Source organism: Mesoplodon mirus (assembly GCF_964341445.2).
Source record: "Mesoplodon mirus genome assembly, contig: HAP1_SCAFFOLD_666, whole genome shotgun sequence".
NCBI classification, from domain to species: Eukaryota; Metazoa; Chordata; class Mammalia; order Artiodactyla; family Ziphiidae; genus Mesoplodon; species Mesoplodon mirus.
In genome coordinates, this window is record NW_028295363.1 from 274,130 (window position 1) to 298,259 (window position 24,130).

Sequence of the window (24,130 nt, forward strand, 5' to 3'; positions counted from 1 at the left end):
TTTCCTTTGCCTTCCTTCATCCCCCAAAGAGGATGGCCCAACACCAGCTCAGCCCACACTTACTAACCTCCCACATCCATACACACCACCCCATGTCCTCATCGAGAAGAAAGCCCCTGAGTAATTCCTGAGCCACAGCACCAGTGTCCTGACAGTTACTCTGTGTCCTTCCAGCTCTCCCTGAGGATGTGGCGGTTGACCTGCACCGTGATAGGACAGAAGAAAAGCCTTCGTGGATCATCAAGGTAAGCTGGATTTTTTCTGGTCTGAGATAGAAATATTGCTTTATTTCTCTTTCAATAGATTTAAGTTATGTATATTTGAGGGTATTCCTTCCAGATACATACAATTCCCTTGGTTGGGAGAATGTGGAGTGAGAGTCTATTACCAACTCATGGAGCCCGATTCCACAGGACATTACAATTGACAGCATCCATTACAGCCTGTAGAGTATGGAGCTCTCTCTCCTGCAGCGATTTTTCTTCTAGGCAAAGAATTCTGTAATTTCCAACCTAAATGGACTTGGAAGTTCCATCCTCCCAGCAAAGTTCTTGCCTTTCAGCCTGAGTAGGTTTGCTCTGTTAACTCTTGCTGGGTTCCCTGGACCACTGTTTCTTATCAGGTTTTCTACTGTCAGCAAATGAACAAAAGACCTCAGCATCACTGTGATCTTATCCTCATAGTGTTTTCTCTTCTGTAATTGCAGGTGGCCTTCACAGAACATGAAAACGGTATGTATTCTGGAATCAGTCACTTGGGGAGGAAGAACTTTGAACATGAGAATGTGGGACATTCTTGCTGGTTTTAGTGTAGAGGGCAAACTGATTCCAAATTTGTGCTGGGAATGAGAGTAGGGGTCCTGGTGATAGAAAGTGTTTTACAAGTAATGGAATCAATTACTATACTCCCAGGAAGAAGCTGCATTACGGTTAGGTGGTGTATGTTTGTATGCATGAGACTGGGTGTGTCTGTATGTGAAATGAGTGGTATGATTCTGTGTTTGTATGTGAAGTTTTTGTGTTGTGTTTCCCTTGATTTATGTTCCCCTAAACATCACTGTTACTGGTGCCAACTTTCTAGAAAATATTCCCATCACCACTGCATCATGAATGGGTATGGATATAAAAGTACATATATTGTACACTTTCAGTGTGTGCATTGATTTTATACCAACTGAGCCTCATTTAACCTGGAAAACAAATCCTATCACCACCCAGGCAAATGTTTACTGGATTCTTTTTTTTTTTGGCTGTTTTGGCTCTTTGTTGCAGTGCGCAGGCTTCTCATTTCGGTGGCTTCTCTTGCTCCAGTGCACGAGCTCTAGGTGCATGGGCTTCAATAGTTGTGGCACATGTTCTCAGTAGTTGTGACTTTCAGGCTCTACGGCACAGGCTTAGTGCATGTGTTGCACGGACATAGTTGCTCCATGGCTGGATTCTTAATGAAAAAAACTGGGTTTCAGCATCCCTATTACTGGGTCAATTACAACTTCATTTAATAAGAAATCTCATCCCTTAGTAGGTCTCATAGCATTCTGAATGGTTATGATACATCTCTCTGCCACTTCCCTCATTCTAACTGTTTCCTATTAGAGCCTCGGGATGAGTCCTCCCCCCTTACCTGAAGCACCTTGTGCTAGGCAGGCCTCCTTTCTTTTGCAGGGAGCCCATGCTTGTACCCACATGCCACACCCAGTTCTGGAGAAGTCCGAGAAAGAAGGAGCCTCCAGGAGTAGATGGAGGAAATTCACTCCACTTTTCTCCTTTGAGGCTAATATTCACTATCAGATTCTGTTCTTAGGAAACGAAATGTCCTTCTCCTGTGGAAAGTTTGTCTTCCATCACTTGTGCCGGCCCTGTTTCTGTGTGCTAGGCAAGAAACACTGCATACAGTGAAGACAGAACCAAGAGATCTACCCCAGGGATTGAGCTCAGGGTGGGCACTGGCTCCCTCTCCAGGAGGGCAGACAGAAGTTTGTGCTTTGCATGGTGGGACAGAGAAACCAAGCAGTGTGACAAGAGCATCTCCACTCATCTTGCTGTGCATACTGCCAGATGAAGTATGTTCTTGGTATTTTCTGAAGGCTTTTGAAAGCAAACAAGTCTGGGAGTAAAGTCAATTAAAACATGGAAAGTTATACTTAAAAATTTTTTTTCGATAGTGAGTCCTTTGAGAAATACATACTTTAATAGAATATGATTGCCTTATATGTGTCAATATTTTCCCCACCAAAGAAAAAATTGAAAATGCTCGATTGTAAAATGTCACTTGTTTACCCAAGAGACTGTGTATGAGTAAAGTTGTTCTAGAAATCCTCAATCCCTAAGTCGTAGTTTGCTGATGGTGCTGAGGGGAACAGTTGTGTGCGATTCAGTGCCTGCTACTCACAGGGAGGCTCTTAAGAACTCAGAGACCCGCCCAATGGACACCACGTGTAAGGACAGGATTGGAGCCTCGGGCTGGACTTGAAGAGAGAAATGCTTTAGAGAAGTGGAAGGAGATACAGGAAGGGCACCTGAGCCATGGGGAGTCAGGGGTTGTTGGTTTAGAGATCAAGGAAAAGTGTACACCTGAGCACAGCCTGGGCCACACTTAGGATGCTATTGGCACTTCTGGTTGAATGGGGAAGAGGAAGGACATCCCCCTCTTGCTGGAGTGAACTCTGGAGAGATGTCTTCTTTAAAGCCTGGGGAGAGGAGCTTCTCTCCCATTATCTCCTGATACCTGTGTACATTCGAGACTCTTCCTGCTTTTTTCTTTCCCTCTGTTGACTCCCTTTCCTTATTTTTCTTCTTTTTCCCCCTTTTTCCACTTTGTATTTATTTTACATATGTGTATTTTATTGTTGTAAAAGTACACATACGATGAAATCCAACGTCTTAACATGTTTTGAAATGTCCAGGCAGTCCTGTTGACTACATGCACCTTGTTGTACAGCATGTGTCTAGAACTTTTCCATTTTGCAAATAACACATTCTAACCATGGAACAGAGACTTCCCATGTCAATCTCCTGCCAGCTCTTTGAACCACCCTTCTACTCTCTGCTTCTCGGAGTTTTCTTTCAGTTTTTAACCTTCTGTGACTGGCTTATTTCACTCTTACAAATGTCCTCCAAGTTCTTTCGTGTTGCTGCAAATGGCAGGATTTCCTTCTTTTCAAAGACTGAATGACATTCCACTGTATGTATACACCACATTTTCTTTATTAATTCATCTTCCCATGGACACTAGGCAGTTTTCCTATGTTGTGTATTGTGTATAATGCTGCAATGGACATGAGATTGTAGATATCTCTTGGACATTCTTGTTTTATCTCCTTTGTATATAAACCTAAATGAGTGATTGCTGGATTTTATGAGAGTTCTCTTAATAATTTTTGGGGGACCTCCAGTCTGTTTTCCATAATGGCTACACCATTTTACATTACTACAGGGTACAAAACAGGGTACAGAAGTTCCACTTCTTCACATCTTGGCCAGCATCCATTAATTTTCTTTCTTTTTTTTTTTTTTTTTTTCTTGCAGTACATGGGCCTCTCTTTGTTGTGGGCTCTCCCGTTGCGGAGCAAAGGCTCCAAACGCACATGCTCAGCGGCCATGGCTCATGGGCCCCGCTGCTCAGCGGCATGTGGGATCCTCCCAGACCTGGGCACGAACATGTGTCCCCTGCATCAGCAGGCGGACTCTCAACCACTGTGCCACCAGGGAAGACCTAATTGTCTTTTTATAATACACATCCTAACGTGTGAGTGATATCTCCTTGTGGCTTGATTTCCATTTCCCTGATGCTTAGCGATGTTGAGAAAATTTTCATATGTAGATTGACCACTTCTATATCTTTATGGAGAAATGTCAAGTGAAGCTTTTTACCCATTTTGAAACTCAGTTATTTGCCCGCTGTTTTTCTGAAATTGACTTGTAGTAGTTTCTTATATATTCTGGATATTGGTCCCTTATTCAGAACAAGGTTTACACATATTTCCTCCCATCCTATAAGTTGCCTTTTCATTCTGTTGATTGTTGAAAAGACTATCCTCTCTTCACTTGGTAATCTTAGAACCTTGGCACAGATCAGTTGGCCATATATATGTGCATTTATTTGGAGTCTCTCTATTATATTTCATTGGTCTATCTCACTGTCTTGATGCCAGTAGCAGACTGTTTTGACTACTGTGGCATTGTTATGTGTTTTGAGTTCAGGAAGTGTTAATCTCCATCATTGCTCTTTGCTCTCAAGATTGTTTTATCTACTTGGGGGTGTGGTTCTGTATGTATTTTTGAATTGTGTCCACCTCAATAATAATGACATGGAATTTTATTTGTTGTTGCGATATATGTGTACATCACTTTCTGTAGTATAGAAATGCCAACAGTATTTAATACTCCAGTCTATGAACATGGTATGTCATTCCAATTACTTGTCTCTTCTATAATTTCTTTCCCAGTATCCTGTAGTTTTCAGTATACAAAGTTTCAGCTCCTACGGGGCCTTTTCACCTGCCTTCCTCAGGTCTTCGAGTTAGTGGTGAGAAGGATTTACTCATGGAGAGAGTGAAATCCCTCCCTCCCCTCTGCAACTTCTCTCTGATTATGTCTAATAAAGGTGTACTTGGCCATGCCCTTCACCTCTGTCTACAAGTCGGCCCCTTGCTGGGAATTCCTCTTGGATCTGAGTGTTGACTGTACTATTTCAGTGTCCACAAGGAATCTCCCAATGCCTGGCGTGGCTCCAAAAGCCCAAGATAAACCTACATACGAATGATCAGATCAGGCCATCAAATTTTCTGCAGTAAAGAACAACCAGGGGAGGGGTGGCTGGTTGGCTCTTTCTCATCTTTGGATTTCTTAGAGCTGAGCTTCCCAGTGTGGTAGCCACTAACCAAATGTGTCTATTTATAATTAATTTAGTTTAAACAATAATCAACTCATTCTATTAAAAATTACAAAGACCACACAATTGCTTGGTCACACTAGCCATGTTTGAAGTGTGTCTGTAACTTCTGGAATTTCAGGTTGGTAAGGTTGACGGTGAAAGTTTTAATTGGTCAATAGAAGTGAGGGGTCGAAAGGTGATTTTCTCAGCATCTCTCCCTCAATTGAAATTTTCAACTATGATCAATATCATATTGAAGGACTCTGTCTGCACAGAGCACAGGGGAGGTCTGAGAAACTGGAGGGAAGACCATGGAGATGCTGTGTGAGCCACCAGGTCGAGTAGGAGAAATGGGTTGGTCAACTTGTATAATAACTTTATTCTTATGGTTGTGTTTGTACAGAATGCATCGTGGAGAGCATACATAGCTGTGATGCTGATGATAATTCACTTAGGGAACAACTCTCAGGTAGGATCTAAAGGGAGACAATTCCTAGAACACTTGGGTTCCACGCGGTTCTTTAGAAACGAAGGAAGGTGAATATGAAATCAGGAAGAAGAAGGAAATAAGTGTAGAATTCTGATTTGTTCTTTCCAAATTTTAATGATATAATAGAGTTATTGTGTCCATGTCCTTTGACTGTACTGTGCTTATAGTCATCTTTCCTTTCTTTGCCATTCAGAAATTTTCTTTCTCACAAGACTCCTCTTTCATTGCTTTTTCACTGCCAAAGATGAAAGCTTCGTTTCTGTTTGGTACCTGGAGGGTATTTTGCACCAGGGATTTTGGTTTCCTTTTTACATTCACGTATGATGGCCATATCCTAGTGGGAACAAAACTCTCATAGTCACTTGTCACTGGAGAACAAGTTCTTATAGTGAGTGTCAGGTGGAGGATGAGACTTGAACTCTCTCCCTCTACACTTTCAGGACTTGTAGCTTCATCTTACATTTGTCCTCAATGTTTATTCCTCATGGAAAGCGTGCTCCCAGAGGTGGATGAGTCACAGAAAACGTGCTTTGGAATCACTGCATGTGCTCAGTCTCCTCATTTCAGCCTCAGCACCTCCCAAGGCTGATGTGGTGACATGCTTCCATTTGAGAGGGTTCCACGTCCCGCTGCCCTAGACATCTTCCACGGGCGGCAGAAATTCTAGAGGACTGTGTAAAGGGGCTGCTGGGCTTCTTCACACACTTGCTTTCACAGCCCCTCTGACTTGGTCCCCTGGGGTTGACAAGGCCCAGGACAGAGACTCAGGGCAACAGGACCCATGGTCACTGCTCTTCTAACAACCCACTGCTCATTCCAGACAGCCCTGCCCTTGCTCCCCACACCCCAGTCCTATCTACCCTCTGACCTATACTGAGGCCTGCCTTGGTCTTATCCTTCCCAGTTCTTCCAAGGCTGGGGTAAACCCTGGCAGGTGCTGTGTGTTTATGAGGCTTCCTCTGCTGTAGAATTTTGTTTCAGTATTCCAGAATAAGGGAATTGGGACAAGTTACTTTTAACTCTAATATTGCTTTCATCTGCTCTAACGGGCTAAGAGACTTACGGAGTTGTTTTGAAGTACCTAAGGTTAGCTCAGGTACAGGACCCTTAATTGTTTTGTGAAGTTGGTTGCATGTTCTTCCATCAACTCAGCTGTTGCCCAGATTTGGTTAATATTCCTTTTCCTCAGAAGGAGGTGTTGCAGAGATAAATGTTCTAAGCTCTTGACCTCCTAAGTGGAAAAGCCATACTGAGAACACAGGTGTGGGTCCCAATGTGGGTGCTCTGGATCCCTGACCTACACTTACCACTCAGCCAAGCGATCCTCAGTCATGGAGCAAGGGAGTTCCTGCCTCCATATCCTTAGCGGGAAGTCCTAGCATCTCCAAAGGTCCAGACCTTGCCGATCAGGTGGCCTTAGTGGTAACACAATCCAGGGCAGCTATGGGTGGGCTTATCAGTTGACTTTGGCACAGTCATTAATGTGAAATTCACCTCAAGACCTGTATTCTCCTGGTCAGCTACAGATTCTGAGTGGTGTGAGACCCCATGTATACAATACAGGTCATATCTGTCAGTGCTGGTGTCATTGCTTAAACAAGGCCAAAAGCAGATAAGAATCAGGGAGCTATTTATTGTATTGTATAACATTACCATAAGCCATAGCATTGGTCAATTCCTGTAGCCCACACCCAAGGACTCAAATTGGAACCTGACTGTTAGCCTGTACACTTCTCCTGCACAGCTGGGTTAGAGACAGGCTGTGCTCAGTCCGGGCTCCCTCTTCATAACAAAGTGTCCCACTTATGGAACAGCTCCCTAGAGTATGGACAGCCCCTGATTCAGTGGGCATACATACCTTGTATAGAAAACAAAGACTGGGAGAAAAATATGATACGATTGATAGTGGCTGTATCTAAAGGGTAGGATTTCAGTTTTGTCAAATCTTGTGTATTTGATGTTCTTTAAGACAAGTGATTAGTGAATAAATATAGCATATTTTGTCTAGGATTGAATTCAGTCCTTTAATGGAGGTTGCTGTTAATCAAGTATAAAATATCATACAACAGAAGACATGATAAATGCAGTAGCTGGCATTGTGGATGCTGGGGAAAGAGTGATCTGGGAAAAATCAAGAGACAGTGGCAATTTAGCAGAAGCTCAAAAGAGGCAGGATGGGTCATGGGTCTGTGTCATTGAAACAGAGCATGCATTTTAGTGTTTACCATTGTTTAGATCGACCCTTCCCTTCTGATTAGGCTCCCCTTAGCTAGAAAGCCAAAGCTCTGTTTTCATTTCCTTCCTCTTGTCCTTTGCCTTCCTTCTTCCCCCAAAGAGGATGGCCCAACACCAGCTCAGCCCACACTTACTAACCTCCCACATCCATACACACCACCCCATGTCCTCATCGAGAAGAAAGACCCTGAGTAATTGCTGACCACCATCACCAGTGTCCTGACAGTTACTCTGTGTCCCTCCAGCTCTCCCTGAGGATGTGGTGGTTGACGTGCACCATGATAGGACAGAAGAAAAGCCTCCGTGGATCATCAAGGTAAGCTGGATTTTTTCTGGTCTGAGATCGAAATATTGCTTTATTTCTCTTTCAATAGATTTAAGTTATGAATATTTGAGGGTATTCCTTCCAGATACATACAATTCCCTTGGTTGGGAGAATGTGGAGTGAGAGTCTATTACCAACCCTTGGTGCCTGATTCCACAGGACATTAAAATTGACAGCATCCATTACAGCCTGCAGAGAATGGAGCTCTCTCTCCTGCAGCGATTTTTCCTCTAGGCAAAGAATTCTGTAATTTCCAACCTAAATGGACTTGGAAGTCCCATCCTCCCAGCAAAGTTCCTGCCTTTCAGCCTGAGTAGGTTTGCTCTGATAACCCTTGCTAGGTTCCCTGGACCACTGTTTCTTATCAGGTTTTCTACTGTCAGCAAATGAACAAAAGACCTGAGCATCACTGTGATCTTATCCTCATAGTGTTTTCTCTTCTGTAATTGCAGGTGGCCTTCACAGAACGTGAAAACGGTATGTATTCTGGAATCAGTCACTTAGGGAGGAAGAACTTTGAAGATGAGAAAGTGGGACATTCTTGCTGGTTTCAGTGTAGAGGGCAAACTCATTCCAAATTTGTGCTGGGAATGAGAGTAGGGGCCCTGATGATAGAAAGTGATTTACAAGTAATGTGACCAATTACTATAGTCCCAGGAAGAAGCTGTATTACGGTTAGGTGGTGTAGGTTTGTGTGCATGAGACTGGGTGTGTCTGTATGTGAAATGAGTGGTATGATTCTGTGTGTGTTTGTGACCATTTTGTGTTGTGTTTCGCTTGATTTATGATCCCGTAAACATCACTGTTACTGGTGCCAACTTTCTAAAAAATATTCCCATCAACACTGCATCATGAATGGGTGTGGATATAAAAGTAAATAAACTGTACACTTTCAGGGTGTGCTTTGATTTTATACCAATTGAGCCTCATTTAACCTGGAAAACATATCCTATACAACACAGGCAAATGTTTACATGATTCTTTTTTTTTTTCTTTTGGCTGTGTTGGGTCTTCGTTGCACTGTGCGGGCTTCGCATTTCGGTGGCTACTGTTGTTCCAGACCACGGGCTCTAGGTGCATGGGCTTCAATAGTTGTGGCACGTGGGCTCACTAGTTGTTACTTTCGGGGTCTAGAGCACAGGCTTAGTCGTTGTGGTGCACGGGTTTAGTTACTCCATGGCTGGATTCTTAATGAACAAAACTGGGTTTCATCATCCCTACTACTGGGTCAATTACAACTTCATTTAATAAGAAATCTCATCTCTTAGTACGTCTCATAGCATTCTGAATGTTTATGATATATCTCTCTGCCACTTCCCTCTTTCTAACTGTTTCCTATTAGAGCCTCGGGATGAGTCCTCCCCCCTTAACTGAAGCTCATTGTGCTAGGCATGCCTCCTTCTTTTTGCAGGGAGCCCATGCTTGTACCCACGTGTCACACCCAGTTCTGGAGGCGTCCGAGAAAGAAGGAGCCTCCAGAAGTAGATGGAGGAAATTCACTCCACCTTTCTCCTTTGAGGCTAATATTCACTATCGGATTCTGTGCTAAGGAAACAAAATGTCCTTCGCCTGTAGAAAGTCTGTCTTCCATCACTTGTGCCGACCCTGTTTCTCTGTGTTGGCAAGAAACACTGCATACAGTGAAGACAGAACCAAGAGATCTACCCCAGGGATTGAGCTCAGGGTGGGCACTGGCTCCCTTCCCAGGAGGGTGGACAGGAGGTTGTGCTTTACAAGGTGGGACAGAGAAACCAAGCAGTGTGACAAGAGCATCTCCACTCATGTTGCTGTGCAAACTGACAGATGACGTAGATAGATTCTTGATATTTTCTGAAGGCCTTTGCAAGCAAACAAGTCTGGGAGTAAAGTCAATTAAAACATGGAAACTTATACTTAAAAATTTTTTTTCGATAGTGAGTCCTTTGAGAAATACATACTTTAATAGAATATGTTTGCCGTATATGTGTCAATATTTTCCCCACCAAAGAAAAAACTGAAAATGCTTGACTGTAAAATGTCACTTGTTTACCCAAGAGACTGTCTATGAGTAAAGTTGTTCTAGAAATCCTCAATCCCTAGGTCGTAGTTTCCTGATGGTGCTGAGGGGAACCCTGGTGTGCGATTCAGTGCCTGCTACTCACAGGGAGGCTCTTAAGAACTCAGAGACCCGCCCAGTGGACCCCACGTGTGAGGACAGGATTGCCGCCTCGGGCTGGACGTGAAGAGGGAAATGCTTTAGAGAAGTGGAAGGAGATACAGGAAGGGCACCTGAGCCATGGGGAGTCAGGGGTGGCTGGTTTAGACATCAAGGAAAAGTGTACACCTGAGCACAGCCTGGGCCACACTTAGGATGCTATTGGCACTTCTGCTTGAATGGGGAAGAGAAAGGACATCCCCCTCTTGCTGGAGTGAACTCTGGAGAGATGTCTTCTTTAAAGCCTGGGGAGAGGAGCTTCTCTCCCATTATCTCCTGATACCTGTGTACATTCGAGACCCTTCCTGCTTTCTTCTTTCCCTCTGTTGACTCCCTTTCCTTATTTTTCTTCTTTTTCCCCCTTTTTCCACTTTGTATTTATTTTACATATGTGTATTTTATTGTTGTAAAAGTACACATACGATGAAATCCAACGTCTTAACAAGTTTTTAAATGTCCAGGCAGTCCTGTTGACTACATGCACCTTGTTGTACAGCATGTGTCTAGAACTTTTCCATTTTGAAATAACACATTCTAACTATTGAACAGAGACTTCCCATGTCAACCTCCTGCCAGCTCTTGGAACCACCCTTCTACTCTGCTTCTCGGAGCTTCCTTTCAGTTTTTGAACTTCTGTGACTGGCTTATTTCACTCTTACAAATGTCCTCCAAGTTCTTTCGTGTTGCTGCAAATGGCAGGATTTCCTTCTTTTTCAAAGACTGAATGACATTCCACTGTATGTATACACCACATTTTCTTTATTAATTCATCTTCCCATGGACACTAGGCAGTTTTCCTATGTTGTGTATTGTGTATAATGCTGCAATGGACATCAGATTGTAGATATCTCTTGGACATTCTTGTTTTATCTCCTTTGTATATAAACCTAAATGAGTGATTGCTGGATTTTATGAGAGTTCTCTTAATAATTTTTGGGGGACCTCCATTCTGTTTTCCATAATGGCTACACTATTTTCCATTACTACAGGGTACAAAACAGGGTACAGAAGTTCCACTTCTTCACATCTTTGCCAGCATCCATTAATTTTCTTTCTTTCTGTTTTTTTTTTCTTTTTTTTTTGCAGTACCTGGGTCTGTCCTTGTTGTGGGCTCTCCCATTGCAGAGCACAGGCTCCAAATACACAGGATCTGCGTCCATGGTTCATGGGCCCAGCTGCTCAGCGGCATGTGGGATCCTCCCAGACCGGGGCACAAACACGTGTCCCCTGCCTCGGCAGGAGAACTCTCAACCACTGTGCCACCAGGGAAGCCCTATTTGTCTTTTTATAATACACATCGTAACAGGTGTGAGTGATATCTCCGTGTGGCTTGATTTCCATTTCCCTGATGCATAGCGATGTTGAGCAAATTTTCATATGTAGATTGACCACTTGTATGTCTTTATGGAGTAATGTCTAGTGAAGCTTTTTACCCATTTTGAAACTCAGTTATTTGCCCGCTGTTTTTCTGAAATTGACTTGTAGTAGTTTCTTATATATTCTGGATATTGGTCCCTTATTCAGATACCAGGTTTACACATATTTCCTCCCATCTTATAAGTTGCCTTTTCATTCTGTTGATTGTTGAAGAGACTATCCTTTCTTCACTTGGTAATCTTAGAACCTTGGCCAAGATCAGTTGGCCATATATATGTGCATTTATTTGGGGTCTCTCTATTATATTTCATTGGTCTATCTCACTGTCTTGATGCCACTAGCAGACTGTTTTGACTACTGTGGCATTGTTATGTGTTTTGAGTTCAGGAAGTTTCCATCTCCATCATTGCTCTTTGCTCTCAAGATTGTTTTATCTACTTGGGGGTGTGGTTCTGTATGTATTTTAGAATTGTGTCCACCTCAATAATAATGACATGGAATTTTATAGGTTGTTGTGATATATGTGTACATCACTTTATGTCGTATAGAAATGCCAACAGTATTTAATAATCCAGTCTATGAACATGTTATGTCATTCCAATTACTTGTCTCTTCTTTAATTTCTTTCCGCAATGTCCTGTAGTTTTCAGTATACAAATTTTCACCTCCTACGGGGCCTTTTCCACTGCCTTCCTCAGGTCTTCTAGAGTCAGGGGTGAGAAGGATGGACTCATGCAGAGAGTGAAATCCATCCCTCCCCAATGCACCTACTCTCTGATTATGTCTAATACAGGTGTACTGGGCCATGCCCTTCACCTCTGTCTACAAGTGGGCCCCTTGCTGGGAATTCCTCTTGGATCTGAGTGTTGACTGTACTATTTCAGTGTCCACAAGGACTCTCGCAATGCCTGGTGTGGGTCCAAGAGCCCAAGATATACCTACATACGAATGATCAGATCAGGCCATCAAATTTTCTGCAGTAAGGAACAGCCAGGGAACGGTGGCTGGTTGCCTCTTTCTCATCTTTGGATTTCTTAGAGCTGAGCTTTCCAGTGTGGTAGCCACTAACCAAATGTGTCTATTTATAATTAATTTAGTTCAAACAGTAATTAAATCTTTCTATTAAAAAGCGCAAAAAACACACAATTACTTGGTCACACTAGCCATGTTTCAACTGTGTCTGTAACATCTGGAATTTCAGGTTGGTAAGGTTGACGGTGAAAGCTATAAATGGGTTTATAGAAGTAAGGGGTTGAAAGGTGATTTTCTCAGCATCTCTCCCTCATTTGAAATTTTCAACTGTGATCAATATCTTATTGAAGGACTCTGTCTGCACAGAGCACAGGGGAGGTCTGAGAACCTGGAGGGAAGACCAGGGTGATGCTGTGTGAGCCTGCAAGTCAAGTAGGAGAAATGGGTGGGTCAACTTGTATAATAACTTAATGCTCATGGTTGTGTTTGTACACAATGCATGATGGAGAGCATACATAGCAGTGATGCTGATGACGATTCACGTAGGGAACAACTCTCTGGTATGATCTAAAGGGAGACAATTCCTAGAACACTTTGGTTCCACCCGGTTCTTTAGAAACGAAGGAAGGTGAATATGAAATCAGGAAGAAGAAGGAAATATGTGTAGAATTCTGATTTGTTCTTTCCAAATTTTAATGATATAATAGAGTTATTGTGTCCATGTCCTTTGACTGTACTGTGCTTATAGTCATCTTTTCTTGCTTTGCCATTCAGAAATTTTCTTTCTCACAAGACTACTCTTTCATTGCTTTTTCACTGCCAAAAATGAAAGGTTCGTTTCTGTTTCGTACCTGGAGGGTATTTTGAACCAGGATTTTGGTTTCAGTTTTACATTCATGTATGATGGCCATATCCTAGTGGGAACAAAACTGTCATAGTCACTTGACACTGGAGAACACGTTCTTATAGTGAGTCTCAGGTGGTGGATGAGACTTGCACTCTCTCCCTCTACTCTTTCAGGACTTGTAGCTTCACCTTACTTTTGTCCTCACTGTTTATTCCTCATGGAAAGCGCGTTCCCAGAGGTGGATGATTCACAGAACACATGCTTTGGGGTCACTGCATGTGCTCAGTCTCCTCATTTCAGCCTCAGCGCCTCCCAAGCCTGATGTGCTGAGTTGCTTCCAATTGAGAGGGCTCCACGTCCAACTGCCCCTAAAGACCCTTCATGGCCGGCAGGAATTGTAGAGGACTGTGTGAAGGGGCTGCTGGGCTCGCTTCACACACTGGCTCTCACAGCCCTGCTAACCTGGTCTCCTGGAATTCACCAGGCCCAGGACAGAGACTCAGGGCGGCAGGACCCAGGGTCACTGGTCTTCTTACAACCCACTGCTCCATCCGGACAGCCCTGCCCCTGCTCCCCACACTCCAGTCCAGCCTACCCTCTGACCTTTCCTCAGGCCTTCCTTGGTCTTATCCTTCCCAGTTCTTCCAAGGCTGGTGTAAACCCTGGCAGGTGCTGTGTGTTTTGGAGGCTTCCCCTGCTGTAGAACTTTTGTTTCAGTATTCCAGACTAAGGGAATTGGTTCAAGTTACTTTTAACTCTAATATTGCTTTCATCCTCTCTAAGGGGCTAAGAGACTTACGGAGTTGTTTTGAAGTACCTAAGGTTAGCTCAGGCACAGGACACTTACTTGTTTTGTGAAGTTGGTTGCATATCTAGGCTATTGTGGAGAATGCTACAATGAACCTAAGTTCATCTCATTGTGATACTGATTTAATTTCCTTTGGATATAAACCCAGTACTGTGATTGCTGAATCATATGATATTTCTGTTTATAATTTTATAAGGAACCCCCATACTCTTATTCATAATAGCTGCACCATTTTACATTACCACCAGCTGTTTACAAAGTTTCCAATTCCCCACATCTTGGCCTTAAACTGTTAATTTTTTTCTTTATAATACACAGCCTAATAGGTGTGCGGTGTTCATTTGCATTGCCCTGATGATTAGTGAGGTTGAGAACCTTTTCCTATATTTGTTACTCATTTGTATGTCTTTTTCAGGAAATATCATATTTACGTCTTTGCACATTTCTTTTTTTTTTTTTTTTTTTTTTTTTTCGTTTTGCGGTATGTGGGCCTCTCACTGCTGTGGCCTCTCCCGTTGCGGAGCACAGGCTCCGGACGCGCAGGCCCAGCGGCCATGGCCCACGGGCCCAGCCGCTCCGCGGCACATGGGACCCTCCCAGACCGGGGCACGAACCCGCATCCCCTGCATCGGCAGGCGGACTCCCAACCACTGCGCCACCAGGGAGGCCCTTTGCACATTTCTTAACCCATTTATTTACCCTTTTTAATTTTTAACTTAGTTTGCTTTTGAGTTGTATTGTTTTTCTTAGATGTTTTGGACATTAGCTCCTTTTCTGATATATGTTTGTAATCTTTCTGTAAGTTATATTTTCATCCTATTGACTGTTGAAAAAACTATACTTTCCCTATTTGTTGTCTTAGAAGCTTGGTGATTTTCATATGGCCATGTATCTATGAGTTTTCTTGGGATTTATTTATTCTGGTCTTTAGGCGTATGTATCTGTTTCTATGTCAGTACCATACAGTTTTGATTCCTGTGGCTTTGGAATCTGTTTTGAAGATAGGAAGTGAGAAGCCTCCATCCATGGTCTTTGTTCTCAGGATTGTGTTGTCTGTTTGGAGTCCTTAGTGTTTCCATATATATTTTAGGATTTTTTTTTTATCTATTTCTTTGAAAATGACATTGGGATTTTGATAGGTATTACAATGAATTTATACTTACCTTTGCGTAGTGTAGAAATGTCAACAATAATAAGTCTCCAGTGTATGAATATGATATGTCATTTCAATTATTTGTTCCTTGTTAAATTCTTTCAGCAGTGGTTTGTAGTTTTCAGTGTACAGATCATTTACCTTCTAAAGGCATTTTGTCCCTTCCTTCCCTGGATTTTTCAGAGGCAGTGGTGAGAAGGATGGGCTCATGAAGTGAGTGAATGTCCCTCCCTCCCTTCTGCACCTGCTCGCCGATTATGTCTAGCACAGGTGCACTGGGCCATGCTCATTACCTCTCCCCTCAAGTGGAACACCTGTCGGGAATTCTTCTAGGATCTGGGTGTTGACACTACTGTTTCAGTGTCCCCAAGGTCTCATGAGTGCCTGGCAAGTGTGCATGAGCCTAGGAAACACCTACAAAGGAATCATCAAATCTGGCCAGCAAACTGCCCTGCAGAAGGTGTTGGGCTGCACCTCTCACGCCTGCAAGCCCTGTACTTGCTCAGCCTCAGGGCTAAGGAAAGAGCCCGGAGTCAGGGACAGAGACATTCATGGTTTAATAGATGGGAGATCTTTCACGTCAGAAGCAAAGTGGTCCTGGAGAGACATCCCACTGTAGATAGGCGATGGCAGGCAGAACGCAGCAGCAGCAGTAGCAGCATTCTTCACTCTGGGCGGAATAGGCAGGCTACCAGTTAAAGGGGGGATTGACAGCAGATGGGCTCATCGGTTACCAGGGAAACCAGCAGAGGGACACATCCCTCTTACCCCTTGGGCTAAGTACCTTCACGGGGCACAAGTTTTTTCTTTGGTAAACCATCAGCAAACAACCATCTTGAATCGGTAGATATATATACATACATGTATATATATATATATATATGGAGGGAGAGAGAGAGAGAGAGAGGGATGTGTATTACAATGTTGTAGCCACTAGCTAGATGTGCCTGTTATAATTTATTTAATTCAATCAATGATTATCTTAGTGTATTAAAATAAAACAAAATAAAATATCCAATTACTCAGTCACATTAGTCACATTTTAAATGTATCCATAAGACTTGTAAATTCATATTCGTGTTTCTACAGAATCGACTCTGGATAGAATTTGTGGCCGTGATAAGGAAAAGGATACAGGTAGGAACAACACTTAGGTAGGATCTAATGGCAGAGGGTTCCTGGAACTTTAGGGTTACATCTCCTGCTTTGGAGACTGAGCAAGTTGGATATGAAATCAGAAGGAAGAATAAAATATGTGTGGAGTTCTGACTTGTTTTTTTCATATTTTAATGATACAATAGAAAGCAATTGTGTCCTTAGAGAGGACTGTGCTCTATAATCACCTTTTCTTGATTTGCTCATCAAAACTGATCTTTTGCACATGAGCTGCTCTTTCTTGTGCTTGTCACTGCCTAATATGGAAGTTTGTTTTCTGGTTAGCTCATCTAGGGTATTGTGCACAGGAGAGTTTGTTTTCTTTTGCATATTGACCTATGATGCACAGAACCTGTGGGTCAAAACTCTCATGGGCCCTTGAAACTTGAGACCAAGTTCTTCTAGAAAGGGTGAGGTGGTGGATGAGAACTGAACTGTCTCCCTCTGCACTTTCAGGACTTGTGGCTTCACCTCATGTTTTGTCCTCACTGTTTGTTCCTCTTGTAAAGACAGTCCCAGAGATGGATGAGTCACAGAACACGTGCTCTGGGATCACTGCATGTGCTCAGTCTCCTTGAGCTCTTCTCAGCCTCTGCACTTCCCCAAGGCTGGTGTGCTGACATGCTTCCATTTGAGAGGGTTCCACGTCCAGCTGCCCCTAAAGAACCTTCATGGCCGGCAGGAATTCTAGGGGGCTGTGTGAAGGGTCTGCTCTGCTATTTCACACACTTGCTTTCACAGCCCTGCTGACCTGGTCTCCTGGGATTTACCAGGCCCAGGACAGAGACTCATGGCACAGGACCCAGGGTCACTGCTCTTCTAACAACCCACTGCTTCTCCCAGACAGCCCTGCCCTTGCTCCCCACACCCCAGTCCTGCCTACACTCTGACCTTTCCTCAGGCCTGCCTTGGGCTTATCCTTCACAGTTCTTCCAAGGCTGGGGTAAACCCTGGCAGGAGCTGTGTGTTTAGGAGGCTTCCTCTGCTGTAGAATTTTGTTTCAGTATTCCAGACTAAGGGAATTGGGACAAGTTACTTTTAACTCCAATATTGCTTTCATCCGCTCTAAGGGGCTAAGAGACTTATAGAGTTGTTTTGAAGTACCTAAGGTTAGCTCAGGCACAGGATCCTTACTTGTTTTGTGAATTTGGTTGCATGTTCTTCCCTCAACACAGCTGTTGCCCAGATTTGGTTAATATTCCTTTTCCTCAGAGAGATGGTGCAGAGATAAATGTTCTAAGCTCTTGACCTCCTATGTGGAAAAGCCAAACTGAGAACACAGGTGTGGGTCCCAATATGGATGCTCCGGATCCCTGACCTGCACTTACCACTCAGCCAAGGGATCCTCAGTCATGGAGCAAGGGAGTCCCTGCATTCGTATCCTTGGCTGGAAGTCCTAGCATCTCCAAAGGTCCAGACCTTGCCCATCAGGTGGCCTTAATGATCACAGAATCCAGGGCAGCTATGGGTGGGCTTATCAGTTGACTTTGGCACAGTCATTAATGTGAAATTCACCTCAAGACCTGAATTCTGGTAAGCTCCCAGATTCTGAGAGGTGTGAGACCCCATGTATACAGTACAGGTCATATCTGTCAGTGCTGGTGTCATTGCTTAAACAAGGCCAAAAGCAAATAAGAATCAAGGAGCTATTTTATTGTATTGGATAACATTACCATAAGCCATAGCATTGGTCAATTCCTGTAGCCCACACCCAAGGACTCAAAGTGGACCCTGACTGTTAGCCTGTACACTTCTCCTGCACAGCTGGGTTAGAGACAGGCTGTGCTCAGTTCAGGCTCCCTCTTCATAACGAAGTGTCCCACTTATGGAACAGCTCCCTAGAGTATGGACAGCCCCTGACTCAGTGGGCATACATACATTGTATAGAAAACAAAGACTGGGAGAAAAATATGATACGGTTGATAGTGGCTGTATCTAAATGGTAGGATTTCAGTTTTGTCAAATCTTGTGTATTTGATTTTCTTTAAGACAAGTGATTAGTGAATAAATATAGCATATTTTGTATAGGACTGAATTCAGTCCTTTAATAGAGGTTGCTGTTAATCAAGTATAAAATATTATACAACAGAAGACATGATAAATGCAGTAGCTGGAATTGTGGATGCTGGGTAAAGAGTGATCTGTGAAGAATCAAGAGACAGTGGCAATTTAGCAGAAGCTCAAAGCATGGGTCATGGGTCTGTGTCATTGACACAGAGCATGCAATTTAGTGTTTACCATTTTTTAGATCGACCCTTCCCTTCTGATTAGGCTCCCCTTAGCTAGAAAGCCAAAGCTCTGTTTTCATTTCCTTCCTCTTGTCCTTTGCCTTCCTTCATCCCCCAAAGAGGATGGCCCAACACCAGCTCAGCCAACACTTACTAACCTCCCACATCCATACACACCACCCCATGTCCTCATCGAGAAGAAAGCCCCTGAGTAATTACTGAGCCGCAGCACCAGTGTCCTGACAGTTACTCTGTGTCCCTCCAGCTCTCCCTGAGGATGTGGCGGTTGACCTGCACCGTGATAGGACAGAAGAAAAGCCTCCGTGGATCATCAAGGTAAGCTGGATTTTTTCTGGTCTGAGATAGAAATATTGCTTTATTTCTCTTTCAATAGATTTAAGTTATGAATATTTGAGGGTATTCCTTCCAGATACATACAATTACCTTGGTTGGGAGAATGTGGAGTGAGAGTCTATTACCAACCCTTGGTTCCTGATTCCTCAGGACATTAAAATTGATAGCATCCATTACAGCCTGTAGAGTATGGAGCTCTCTCTCCTGCAGCGATTTTTCCTCTAGGCAAAGAATTCTGTAATTTCCAACGTAAATGGACTTGGAAGTTCCATCCTCCCAGCAAAGTTCTTGCCTTTCAGCCTGAGTAGGTTTGCTCTGATAACCCTTGCTGGGTTCCCTGGACCACTGTTTCTTATGAGGTTTTCTACTGTCAGCAAATGAACAAAAGACCTGAGCATCTCTGTGATCTTATCCTCATAGTGTTTTCTCTTCTGTAATTACAGGTGGCCTTCACAGAACGTGTAAACAGTATGTATTCTGGAATCAGTCACTTGGGGAGGAAGAACTTTGAAGATGAGAAAGTGGGACATTCTTGCTGGTTTTAGTGTAGAGGGCAAACTGATTCCAAATTTGTGCTGGGAATGAGAGTAGGGGCCCTGGTGACAGAAAGTGATTTACAGGTAATGTGACCAATTACTATAGTCCCAGGAAGAGTCTGTATTACGGTTAGGTGGTGTAGGTTTGTGTGCATGAGACTGGGTGTGTCTGTATGTGAAATGAGTGGGATGATTCTGTGTGTGTATGTGAACATTTTGTGTTGTCTTTCCCTTGATTCATGTTCCCCTAAACATCACTGTTACTGGTGCCAACTTTCTAAAATATATTCCCATCAACAGTGCATCATGAATGGGTATGGATATAAAAGTAAATAAACTGTACACTTTCAGGGTCTGCATTGATTTTATACCAATTGAGCCTCATTTAACCAGGAAAACAAATCCTATCACAACCCAGGCAAATGTTTACTGGATTATTATTTTTTTTTCTTTTGGCTGTGTTGGGACTTCGTTGCACTGCGCGGGCTTCTCATTTCGGTGTCTACTGTTGTTCCAGACCACGGGCTCTAGGTGCATGGGCTTCAATAGTTGTGGCACGTGGGCTCAGTAGTTGTGACTTTCAGGCTCTAGAGCACAGGCTTAGTAGTTGTGGTGCACGGGTTTATTTGCTCCATGGCTGGATTCTTAGTGAACAAAACTGGGTTTCATCATCCCTACTACTGGGTCAATTACAACTTCATTTAATAAGAAATCTCATCTCTTAGTACGTCTCATAGCATTCTGAATGGTTATGATACATCTCTCTACCACTTCCCTCATTCTAACTGTTTCCTATTAGAGCCTCCCGATGAGTCCTCCCCCCTTACCTGAAGCACCTAGTGCTATGCAGGCCTCCTTCCTTTTGCAAGGAGCCCATGCTTGTACCCACATGCCACACCCAGTTCTGGAGGAGTCCGAGAAAGAAGGAGCCTCCAGGAGTAGATGGAGGAAATTCACTCCACCTTTCTCCTTTGAGGCTAATATTCACTATCAGATTCTGTGCTAAGGAAACGCAATGTCCTTCTCCTGTGGAAAGTCTGTCTTCCATCACTTGTGCCGGCCCTGTTTCTGTGTGCTGGGCAAGAAACACTGCATACAGTGAAGACAGAACCAAGAGATCTACCCCAGGGATTGAGCTCAGGGTGGGCACTGGCTCCTTTCCCAGGAGGGAGAAAAGGAGATTGTGCTTTAGAAGGTGGGACAGAGAAACCAAGCAGTGTGACAAGAGCATCTCCACTCATGTTGCTGTGCAAACTGCCAGATGATATAGGTTATGGTATTTTCTGATGGCCTTTGCAAGCAAACAAGTCTGGGAGTAAAGTCAATTAAAACATGGAAAGTTATACTTAAAAATTTTTTTGCGATAGTGAGTCCTTTGAGAAATACATACTTTAATAGAATATGATTGCCTTATATGTGTCAATATTTTCCCCACCAAAGAAAAAACTGAAAATGCTTCATTGTAAAATGTCACTTGTTTAACCATGAGACTGTCTATGAGTAAAGTTGTTCTAGAAATCCTCAATCCCTAGGTCGTAGTTTGCTGATGGTGCTGAGGGGAACCCTGGTGTGCGATTCAGTGCCTGCTACTCACAGGGAGGCTCTTAAGAACTCAGAGACCCGCCCAGTGGACCCCACGTGTGAGGACAGGATTGGCGCCTCGGGCTGGACTTGAAGAGGGAAATGCTTTAGAGAAGTGGAAGGAGATAAAGGAAGGGCACCTGAGCCATGGGGAGTCAGGGGTGGCTGGTTTAGACATCAAGGAAAAGTGTACACCTGAGCACAGCCTGGGCCACATTTAGGATGCTATTGGCACTTCTGCTTGAATGGGGAAGAGAAAGGACATCCCCCTCTTGCTGGAGTGAACTCTGGAGAGATGTCTTCTTTAAAGCCTGGGGAGAGGAGCTTCTGTCCCATTATCTCCTGATACCTGTGTACATTCGAGACCCTTCCTGCTTTCTTTTTTCCCTCTGTTGACTCCCTTTCCTTATTATTCTTCTTTTTCCCCCTTTTTCCACTTTGTATTTATTTTACATATGTATATTTTATTGTTGTAAAAGTACATATATGATGAAATCCAACGTCTTAACAAGTTTTGAAATGTCCAGTCAGTCCTGTTGACTACATGCACCTTGTTGTACAGCATATGTCTAGAACTTTTCCATTTTGCAAATAACACATTCTAACTATTGAACAGAGAATTCCCATGTCAACCTCCTGCCAGCTCTTGGAACCACCCTTCTACTCTCTGCTTCTCGGAGTTTTCTTTCAGTTTTTGACCTTCTGTGACTGGCTTATTTCACTCTTACAAATGTCCTCCAAGTTCTTTCGTGTTTCTGCAAATGGCAGGATTTCCTTCTTTTTCAAAGACTGAATGACATTCCACTGTATGTATACACCACATTTTCTTTATTAATTCATCTTCCCATGGACACTAGGCAGTTTTCCTATGTTGTGTATTGTGTATAATGCTGCAATGGACATCAGATTGTAGATATCTCTTGGACATTCTTGTTTTATCTCCTTTGTATATAAACCTAAGTGAGTGATTGCTGGATTTTATGATAGTTCTCTTAATAATTTTTGGGGGATCTCCATTCTGTTTTCCATAATGGCTACACCATTTTACATTACTACAGGGTACAGAAGTTCCACTTCTTCACATCTTTGCCAGCATCCATTAATTTTCTTTTCTTTTCTTTTCTTTTCTTTTTTTTTTTTTTTTTGCAGCACACGGGCCTCTCATTGTTGTGGGCTCTCCTGTTGTGGAGCACAGGCTCCAAACGCACAGGCTAAGCAGCCATGGCTCACGGGCCCAGCCGCTCAGTGGCATGTGGGATCCTCCCAGACCGGGGCACAAACACGTCTCCCCTGCATAGGCACGCAGACTCTCAACCACTGTGCCAAACGGAAGGCCCTAACTGTCTTTTTATAATTCACATCCTAAGAGGTGTGAGTGATATCTCCTTGTGGTTTCATTTCCATTTCCCTGATGCTTAGCAATGCTGAGCAAATTTTCATATGTAGATTGACCACTTGTATGTCTTTATGGAGAAATGTCTTGTGAAGCTTTTTACCCATTTTGAAACTCAGTTATTTGCCCGTCTTTTTTGGAAATTGACTTGTAGTAGTTTCTTATATATTCTGGATATTGGTCCCTTATTCATATACAAGGTTTACACATATTTCCTCCCATCCTATATGTTGCCTTTTCATTCTCTTGATTGTTGAAGAGACTATCCTCTCTTCACTTGGTAATCTTAGAACCTTGGCCAAGATCAGTTGGCCATATATATGTGCGTTTATTTGGGGTCTCTATTATATTTCATTGGTCTATCTCACTGTCTTGATGCCAGTAGCAGACTGTTTTGACTACTGTGGCATTGTTATGTGTTTTGAGTTCAGGAAGTGTTAATCTCCATCATTGCTCTTTGCTCTCAAGATTGTTTTATCTACTTGGGGGTATTCCATATGTATTTTCGAATTCTGTCCACTTCTATAATAATGACATGGAATTTTGTGGGTTGTTGCAATATATGTGTACATCCATTTATGTAGTATAGAAATGCCAACAGTATTTAATAATCCAGTCTATGTACATGGTATGTCATTCCAATTCCTTGTCTCTTCTTTAATTTCTTTCCGCAATGTCCTGTAGTTTTCAGTATACAAATTTTTCACCTCCTACGGGGCCTTTTCCACTGCCTTCCTCAGGTCTTCTAGAGTCAGGGGTGAGAAGGATGGACTCATGGAGAGAGTGAAATCCATCCCTCCCCTCTGCACCTACTCTCTGATTATGTCTAATACAGGTGTACTGGGCCATGCCCTTCACCTCTGTCTACAATTGAGCCCCTTGCTGGGAATTCCTCTTGGATCTGAGTGTTGACTGTACTATTTCAGTGTCCACAAGGACTCTCGCAATGCCTGGCGTGGGTCCAAGAGCCCAAGATATACCTACATACGAATGATCAGATCAGGCCATCAAATTTTCTGCAGTAAGGAACAGCCAGGGGAGGGGTGGCTGGTTGCCTCTTTCTCATCTTTGGATTTCTTACACCTGAGCTTTCTAGTGTGGTAGCCACTAACCAAATGTGTCTATTTATAATTAATTTAGTTCAAACAATAATTAAATCATTCTATTAAAAAGCACAAAAACCACACAATTGCTTGGTCACACTAGCCATGTTTCAAGTGTGTCTGTAACATCTGGAATTTCAGGTTGGTAAAGTTGACGGTGAAAGCTATAAATGGGTCTATAGAAGTGAGGGGTCGGAAGGTGCTTTTCTCAGCATCTCTCCCTCATTTGAAATTTTCAACTGTGATCAATATCTTATTGAAGTACTCTGTCTGCACAGAGCACAGGGGAGGTCTGAGAACCTGCAGGGAAGACCAGGGTGATGCTCTGTGAGCCAGCAAGTCGAGTAGGAGAAATGGGTGGGTCAACTTGTATAATAAATTTATGCTCATGGTTGTGTTTGTACAAAATGCATGGTAGAGAGCATACATAGCAGTGATGCTGATGACGATTCACGTAGGGAACAACTCTCAGTAAGGATCTAAAACGAGGCAATTCCTAGAACACTT

The 24,130-nt window shown here is 43.1% G+C and overlaps 1 protein-coding gene across 1 annotated transcript; it reads left to right on the forward strand.

Annotated features, from left to right (window-relative positions):
• Nucleotides 1-177: 177 nt before the first annotated feature.
• On the forward strand, nt 178-18,996 carry LOC309797512 (uncharacterized protein; the record flags this gene model as incomplete). Its single annotated transcript, XM_082646023.1, has 7 exons — nt 178-245; nt 707-731; nt 5,276-5,341; nt 7,843-7,913; nt 8,375-8,399; nt 16,363-16,410; nt 18,922-18,996. The coding sequence occupies exons 1-7, from the start codon at nt 187-189 to the stop codon at nt 18,994-18,996; spliced, it is 369 nt and encodes a 122-aa protein (XP_082502149.1). The 5' UTR covers nt 178-186.
• Nucleotides 18,997-24,130: the final 5,134 nt, after the last annotated feature.